The sequence below is a fragment of the Orycteropus afer genome, unplaced genomic scaffold, assembly GCF_000298275.1.
Source record: "Orycteropus afer afer isolate SDZICR_OR568_19922 unplaced genomic scaffold, OryAfe1.0 scaffold00007, whole genome shotgun sequence".
In the NCBI taxonomy this organism is placed as follows: Eukaryota; Metazoa; Chordata; class Mammalia; order Tubulidentata; family Orycteropodidae; genus Orycteropus; species Orycteropus afer.
This window is the reverse complement of record NW_006921594.1, coordinates 27,134,010-27,143,307: the sequence shown is the minus strand read 5'-3', so window position 1 is coordinate 27,143,307 and position 9,298 is coordinate 27,134,010. Positions and strand designations below refer to the sequence as shown.

Here is a 9,298-nt window from a genome sequence, read left to right as displayed (position 1 = left end):
TTTTTTTTTTTTTTATTTCATCCACCTGCAAATATTTTTATGACTTTGTTTAAAATTTCTTTATTAAAGGTAGCAGTCACTCTCCTGCTCAGAATAAATGCCAGGTGTGAGCACAATATAAAAATAAAACTCAGTGTTTTCCCCACCAATTAAGTATCACCTCACATTTTCATGATGTGAAAAATAGTCAACTTGAGAGCAATTTAATTTCTTCATTGGAAACTTTTTCAGGAATTTCAGCACTAATTATTTAGAAATATCCCAATACTAAGGGATATTATTGAGATGTATTTCAAAGGTCTGGGACTTTTAGCTAGTATCTTCAAGTAGGAATTCTGCCTTGCCCTGGGAAAGAGAATACAAGGATTTTTAAAAAAGAAAATAATAATAATTCTAATTTGGTATTACAGCAAGCAAAACCCAAAATGAAACACACTACTACTGAGTTGATTTCCACTAATAGTGACCTATAAGACAGAGTAGAACTGCCCAAGGATTTCCAAGGCTATAAATATTTACAGAAGCAGACTGCCTCATCTATCTCCCACTGTAGGAGTACCTGGTGGATTTGAACTGCCCAGGTTTGGTTAGCCCAGGAAAGCATTAAGCACGATGCCATGTTAGCCAGCTTCTTACAAAGCAAGCAAGGTACACACTTCTTAAATTAAGTAATGTATTTGAGAAAATTACATAAGCTCTCTGAGCCTCAATTTCCTTATATGTAAAATGGCATGGCCATATTAATTCCAATAGTTTAAAGTTAGGATGAAATAGACAACGTAATAGCATACTACTATTTTGAGCTCTTGCGTATTTCTGAATATATGTGGAAAGAGAGGAATGAAAGAACAAAATCTGGCAACAGTGATTGTCAGTGGCGAGGCTTAGAAATTTTGTGTCCTATAGATCTTAGAGTTTTAATTTTCACCATGTGCACATATAAACTACTAAAATAATAAATGCTAATTTTAAAAGGATGATAATGTAACAAAGGCAGCAAATTGTATTTATTGGAAAAGAGAAGGTGCCCAGTAAAAGAAAAAATCTAAGAGAATCGATTTACTTCCATACCCTTCCACTTTAAATGAATAGATTTCATCCTTGCTGTGTACGTGTGTGTGTGTGTGTGTGTATGTGTGTGTGTGTGTGAGAGAGAGAGAAAGAGAGAGAGAGGCAGAGAGACAGAGAGAGAGACAGAGAGAGAGACAGAGAGAGAGAGAGCAAGAGGTTCTTTTGTTTCTCTGTTTCTAATTACTCTGTAACTCTGAATGGAATTTACTTAGGGTGTTAACAACATAATGGTTTGGGCTTTAGTTTTGTTTGATTTTTGCTCACATCCATGTCACTCTTTTCACCTGTGGTAGTAATGCTTCAATTTCATCAGGAAATATTTTCTTCGCCTTCTGTTTCTCTTCACCACACCCTTCCTAGGAATTGTAATCCAATACAGTAACTGATCTAAGCCACATTTTTTACTTCATTTTGAGCTGTGAACAGAAAGTCCAGAGTATATATGAACTTTTGTTTTAATACACGTGTCTCTTGGTATCTCAACCATGGAGGAAATAAAGTACACTATACTTTCTTCATCCCAGTAAAGATTTCCTCAGAGACAGTTAGGAAAGCTTACAGTTAAGAAAGAATGATGGTGTACTCAAACAGAAACCTTTATATTAGACAGTTTCTAGATGGCTGCATACATCTGTCAACACTAATTTATCTTAGGCCAACGAATTATTTTTGAGACATCAAACTCCCTATATGTTATTTTCCCATAGAGAAGCTTAATGACTTTGTTGGACCTAGTATACACCACTACTTTTTCTGATACACATAAGAAATCCTCAAGTATATGTTTCTACCATTAGTTTAATAAAAGTAGACAAATGTCATGTTTTCTTTCATAAATGCATTCATATCTACAGAAAGCCCAAAAATATGCATCTGAATCATAATGCCACTTGAATCATTGTAGAGTAACATCCACCTAACATACTATTTCAGATATTCAAGAAGAGTTCTATTAGAGCCATAAAACTGAGAAATTAAAAACAATGCTCAAGAACCAACAAATAATTTGATAACTTCATTAATGACTGTTGTGGTTACCTAGTGCCGCTCTGACAGGAATATACCACAAATGGGATGGCCTTAACAAACAGGAGTTTGGAGGCTTTAAGTCCAAGTTCAAAGTGCCAGGCTCTAGGGGTTGGGTGAAAGCCCCTCAACCTTGGGGTCCAGCTCTGCCTTCTGCTCCTGGCCCACTGGAGCTAGAGGCGTTTCTTCACTCAGACAGCTGCTGGCTGCTGAGGCTGAAAAACCCAAGGTTGACAAGTAAAAAGGCACAGTCCCAATGTTACCAAACCACATGGCAGGCCAGTCATTCAAGTCCATTGTAAGTCCCAAGGTCAGCAGAGTATGGCAGGCTGCTAAGCAATGACACAGCTACATGCAGAGATTGCCAGTCTCATTATGGGGAATAACCCACCAGCTGCCCAGCCACTCAACTAGGTCTACCCAAGTTGACACACAAACATAACCACCACAATGACCTACCAAAAAAATAAACCCACTGCCATAGAGTCCATTCCATCTTGTAGCAATCTTGCAGGGCAGAGCAAAATTTCCCCAGAGGGCTTCCAAGGCTATAACCTTTAAGACTCAGTCTGCTGCATCTTTCTCCCACAGAGTGGCTAGTGGGTTCAAATCACTTACCTTTAGGTTAGTGTCTGAGCTCTTAACCACTGAGCCATGAGGGCTCCTTATTTTGATCTAGGAACTACAAACTAAATTTACCAAATAGGCTTCTCTATCTCTTCTCTAAAAATAACCCATCAGAGATATAGTACATTTCTTATGGTCAGGTGCCTTAAGATCACTTTGAATATTCAGAAAGAAACAAATCGTTAATGCATTGTGAAAATGCTTAATGATATTAAATAGAAAATACTCTGGGTTGATATTATATGTCTGCTTAATGAGCATGCAGAAGTAGGGAATTCTTCTACCTGTACTTTTGGGTCAAAACAACAAAGATGTCATAACTTCTCTGGAACAGTCTTCCATCTGGAAATCAGCAGTAAATCTGATCTGAAACATAGCACAAAGAAACATTTATTGACATTAAGCACCAGCCATATGAGACTATGCTCTTCACGGCCACCTAAACATCTGGTACCCTCCAGCTCACAGAATTCGCCCTGATGCTAGCCAAAAATAATACTCAGATGGAAGGCAAGTCCCATGGCTGTGCTCTGGTGGTGGTACAGTGGTTAAGGCATTTGACTGCTAATCAAAAGGTTAAATGGTTCGAACCCATCAGCTGCTCCACAAAGAAAGATAAAGCAGTCTGTTTCTGTAGTGATTTACAACCTTGAAAATCCAATGGGAGTCACTTTGAGTCAGAATCGACTGATGGAAGTAAGTTTGGGTTTTTCAGTTTTGATCTCTGGTTGTGCAATGGTTAAGATATTTGTCTGCTAACCAAAAGTTTAGTGGTTCAAACCAACCAGCTGCTCCCCAGAAGAAAGATGAAGCAGTCTGCTTCCGTAGATATTTACAGCCTTGCAACCCCAATGGTGGTCGCTATGAGCAGGCATTGATTAGATTACAGTGAGTTTGTTTGTTTTGTTTGTTGTTTTGTTTTTTGGAGGCAACTGGAGCCTAAATGGCACCTTCCTCTAGCTTATAAATCAACGGTTTAAATCTGTTCTTAGTAATACATTCAGTCAGTTGCTCTTCCATTGAGCCTTTCTTTGATAATCTTCCCTTCTTTTGTGAAAGTGAAAGAAAATCTGTCTTCCTGCCTATGCCTTCATTTGCATTGACTTATGCCTGGTTTACATGGGAGTGGATTAAAAAGTGTGTAAGTTATAAAACAGGCAAACAAGAAGAAGAGAAACAAATGGGCTTCTAAGTCCAAGTAATAATTTCTTTTGCTGTTTTTGTTATTTCACACACCCCCAGTTTATATAATAACAATAACAAACTTATTGTGTCATTGACTCACCCTAAAACAAGCTGAATGACAAAAAAAGGTGATCAACTACTAATTAATGGCATTTTTCAATCCTCTGCTTCTGAATATAACTCTTCCAGGACATTGTTGGTCTGTCTATACTTTGATGTGAAATTATTTATTTTTTTCACCTTTTGGTTGTTTTATTTTCACTTTTTCTGCTTTCAATTACCAATCTTACAGACCAAAAACAATGAGGTTAAACCAATAATTTACCATTTTGACTTTTCAAGAAAAAGAGGGTGTAGGCATTCTTTGACCAGTATTCCAACATGAACATACTTGAAATGAAGATCAACATTTTAAGCTACTTTATCAGCACATTTTCATCTCACATCTTATTACAGATAAAGAAACATCTTTGACCTTAAATTTAAAAATCCATCACTTGTATTTATCAATTTTCTATAAAAAGATAGAATATTAACCTCAATAAATATTACGAGGATTATGTACAGGTTATTATTAAAGAGATAATATAGATTTAAATGTTTTAAGGTCCCTTTGAAATTTATGTAAATTTATTTTTAGCTTTTGTGTGTGTGTGTGTGTGTGTGTGTGTGTGTGTGTGAGTTTAGAACAGGGTTCCTTCTTTGCCTTCTGGTCTGGTATAGTATAAGGCAACATATTATGGTTAGAGTAATTCAGATTTAAATTTGATTTTCAATTAAGTGAAGCGAACACAAGGTGGTTTGGGATCCAGACAACATACTGTAATAATTAATGATATAGGATTGCTCCATTTAGCTAGTAATTTGTAGTAAATGTATTTCCTAACTATTTTTATTATTCTTAATTCACGACAATACAAAATAAATGATCAGTGTTTTACAACTCAGTTGTCAAGATAGATATCTTTCTAGTCATCTCAAAAGCAGTAACTTGGAGTTGTTTATGTTTGTTTGAGAAACTGTTCTCCACTGCTCTAGATGTTCTCCAAAGACAAGTGAATCAGAAAATTACAGGTCCTACCAAAGGAATTATATTAGGAATATCTACTTTATATTACCAAGTTAGGAGCTCTGGTAGCATAGTGGCTAAAGCACTTGACTGCTAACCAGAAGGCTGGCGGTTCAAACCCACCAGCCACTCCTCGGAAGGAAGGTTGGGCAATCCTACTTCCGTAGTGATACTGCCTCGGAAATCCAAGGACGGGTCGCTATGAGTCTGGGCGACTCGACGGCACATAACAACAACAACAAAAATTACCAAGCTGTTACTTGCTAGTGGGAATTGAAGATGTAAACAAAGACTATTACATAAGGAATCAGATGAATAGAATTTTCCCATATACTTTTATTATAATTGAAGAGTCACAGAAAGTTTTCCATTTATCTAGGAAAAATGAAAGCCCTTGGAAATAGATTGAAATGTTAAAGTTATAATATAGAATGTTAAATTATAGTTTACTTATCCCCTCTTTATTCACTAAACATTTTTCAAATCAATGAATGCAAAAACATTAACAAATCCAAAATGATCAGTAAGATACTAAGTTTCACTCTAATTGTAGTGGATTGTTTAGGGGAAATTTTTATAAATCATGTCTTGTTTTACAAATAATTCACTGCATATGTACAGACAACTATGCATTTTCTGGAAAAAAAAAATAATAGGCACTTTCTGTTTAGAGGAAAGAAAGCACAATTTTTACAAACTGCAGTTTATTGTCAGTGTTATGGCTTTAGTGTAACAGTCTTGGGATTAAACAAGCCTGGGTTTGAACCTTCACCTTGACTTGGCTAGTCATTAGCTGAGTAACCTTGGGGCCCTTGAACTGTAAAATAGGGATAGCAATATTTACATCACGGCAACGTTGACAGACCCAAATGAGATAATTTGAAAGTGTCAAACCAGTACTTGGCTGCTGACAAGCATGAAATGGTATTCAGTAAATATTAACTTCTCTTTCTCCTCTCCTTTTTTTTCCCCTTCTACTCCTTATCTTCTGATTACGATTCGTCCATTTCTCAATGTGATGAAGTTAATTCAATTTAAGTAGAAATGAGCTAAAGAATAGCAGAATCTTAATTCACAACAATACAAAATAAATTATCAATGTTTTATAACTCTGTAGTGATTATGACCTGAGTTGGTCAAAATGGCCTCCATCTCAAACACATTTCTGTTATATCTGAAGCCATTTGTTAAACTGTCTTGGATTGTGTAATGTCTTATTCCAAGTTAGAATTTCTCCCACTTGAAATATTACAAAGCTTTTTTTTTTAAAAAAAAGCAACAAGAAAAATTGCTTACCAAGGAAAGTACTAATCCTTTAAAAATTATACCAAATCCTTATTAATTCATGTCTCAGAATAAAGAATTACATTATAAAATTAATTATTAAAATAAAATATAAGCCAGATTTTGTGATCATCCCTTAGTCTACTAAATAAGGATTTTAGAAATATAGTAGTTTAACATGTATAAAATTAAACAATGTATTCAATATAGTTGCATTTTGCATTTTGTAAGTTTTTCATTAGTCATAGTGGAAAGGCATAAAATTCCATGATTTAACAAGGCTCACTGAATCAGATTTTATTCAGTTTTCCTAAGCTAGTATTTAATGGATAGTCAGATAGTTAGCAAATGGTTGATAAAGTATTCCTTTCAATGAAGATATCAGATGAAAAATAATGATGCAGAGATAATTTCTATTTTCTTTTTGCATGGTTATAACATGAAACTTTACTTTTTGTTTGTCTTGTTCTGTTTTGTTTTTCTTGCCTTAATGGAATTAGTGATTATGTGATTTCATTTTGTCACAACACAGATGGAGAATTATACTCTGGCACTGCAGCTGATTTTATGGGGCGAGACTTTGCTATCTTCCGAACTCTTGGGAACCACCACCCCATCAGAACAGAGCAGCATGACTCCAGGTGGCTCAATGGTAAGTGGTTTGTGTAGTGATTCAGACCCATAACATGTATTAAGTTGTCATTGGAGAACTTCTCTTAAATACGAATACTATATCTAGAGATTTAGTATGCTTTGGTGGTGACTTCATGACTGTGGGTTTGAGAAAGTTGGGCAAAAACAGAAAAGAGAGATTAAAAATGTAGAGTAATATTTACTTCATGCCAAAATTGAAGTATCTGATAGCTATGGAAAGATGGGGGCTGGAGACATGGAAGGAAGGCAATGGAAAAAGATAAGATGACTTAACAATCTTGTCTTCCAGGGATACCACAACAGATCTCACAAAGTAGCATTTCTTTCATTGACTTCTCTCACTGCTGGCTTGAGAACACTATAACCAAAACGAAAAAAAAAAAAAAAAAAAAAAAAAAAAAAAAAAAAAAAAAAAAAAACAAAAAAAAAACCTCACTGCCGTCGAGGTGGATCCAATTCATAGCAACACCTCCTTGGGTTTCCGAGGTAGTATCGCTACAGAAGTAGATGGTCCAATCTTCCTTCCAAGGAGTAGATGGTGGGTTTGAACCGCCAGTTTCCTGGTTAGCAGTCAAATTCCTTAGGCACTATACCACCAGAGCTCCGTGAGAACACCATACTGGTTATTAAATGTTTTTTAAAAAGCCCAGCACTAGTAATGACATTACATTGATAATGTTTTCAAAGTTTCAAAGGGCTTTTATATCAATATTTCATTTGATTCTCCTTTAGCCTTCCCAAAACTTCCTCTCTCACTTTATAGGTAGGGAAATTAAGGCCAATATCTTACCTGCCACATTAATAAACAATTTAGGACAAGGACCCAGTTACTTGAACTTTAGGCACTGAGTTCACTACTTGATCAAGTAGATTTATATGTACATGTGATTTTAGCAGAGCATAAAATGTCAAAATTTGTATGTCTAAAAACTATTTTCATTCAGATTTGACACCAGATAATCCTTACATTGCCACTCTCTACATTTTACTTTAAATTTTTTTTAATTACACATTCATCAAAGATTTTTTTATAAGGCTGTGATATTTTCATGGTTATTTATTATTATTATTATTATTAAGAAATTCTTATTCCCATTCATCTCTGCTTTCACCCTTATACATTAAAGCTGCCCAGACTGCCAGTCCATGAACTATTTCCTGGTTTCCCGTGATTCATTAGTGAGAATAGAGCTCATGTGCTCAGTAAGATGCTTGACTATCTCACTCTTCCAACTTCTGCCACACTTGCCTTCTTAGTGCTGGGCAACCTCAAAATTCATTTCATTTCTTCTATTCTTTGTTGGCTTGTTAGAGAAAAATCACAATTCTAAATCTGGACAATACTATCTCTATAACTTTAAGAGACCATAAGGTTTATGTGACAATTTTTGTTTTGGTATACCTCATATTCCAAAGTGACTATTTAAAATATAGCATACCTCAATTTAACTCAATCAGTAGCTCTTATCTCCTGACATAACATTTCTGATTGTTCTCTTATGTTTCATGTATTAGTGAGAAGGATGTGTCTCTTAACTTCCAAGTTTGCCTCTTCTGCCTTTGTTCTTAATTGATGTTCTTCCAGAAATTTACCTAATTTACATTTTTAACTGTTTTTATCTTTCATCTTTGCCACTGATTTATTCTCCTGTAGCTTTGAACTTGTCCATTTATGCTACCAAAACCCTTCTTTTAGTTCCATATTGGTACAAAGTCTCCATAGGTCTAAATCCATAACCTGGTTAATAATACTAGCTTTTGCAACTTTTTTATCTATCTTGGCAACTTTATGGAAGGAAGACTGGACAGTCTACTTCTGTAGAGATACTTTATCCAGAGCCCAACGAGGGGTTGCTATGAGTCGGATCTGACTCGGCAGTAAATTTGGTTTTTTCGGTTCGGCAACTTTCAGTCTGACTTACACCTAATAGTGTATTCTAGACTTACTAAAAAAAAAAAAAATATCAGTCTCCATTCTGTACAAAATTTCCTTCAAGTATTTGTTAAGGTTACTAAAAAATATAGTATTTTTTAGTATTTGACTGCTAACTGGAAGGCTGCTACTTCTCTGAAGGAAGATTGGGCAATCTACTTCCTCAGAGATATCACGTCGGAAACCCAAGTAGGGGTAGCTGTGAGCCCCATGGACTCGAAGGCAGCTAGTTGCTTTTCTTTCTTTTTTTTTTTTTTTTAATTCTTTGTAAATACCACAGTTAGTGACACCATCAACCCTCCATGCCTACAAAGACTTTTCTTCTAATATACTAATTCTTTCATACTAATTCTTTCATACTAATTCTTACAAGTTCCACTTAAATGCAACTTCTTCTATAAAGAATAACATATTCAAACAACAGTTGCTACCCTGTTTTTTTAAAAACT

The 9,298-nt window shown here is 35.2% G+C and overlaps 1 protein-coding gene across 1 annotated transcript in view; it reads left to right on the top strand.

Moving 5' to 3' along the window:
* SEMA3A (semaphorin 3A) overlaps nucleotides 1–9,298 on the top strand; it is a 298,555-nt gene that overhangs the window by 172,874 nt on the left and 116,383 nt on the right. Inside the window, exon 6 of the mRNA XM_007944923.2 lies at nucleotides 6,795–6,914. Within this exon, the coding sequence (XP_007943114.1) occupies nucleotides 6,795–6,914 (120 nt within the window). The remainder of the gene's footprint in view (nucleotides 1–6,794; nucleotides 6,915–9,298) is intronic.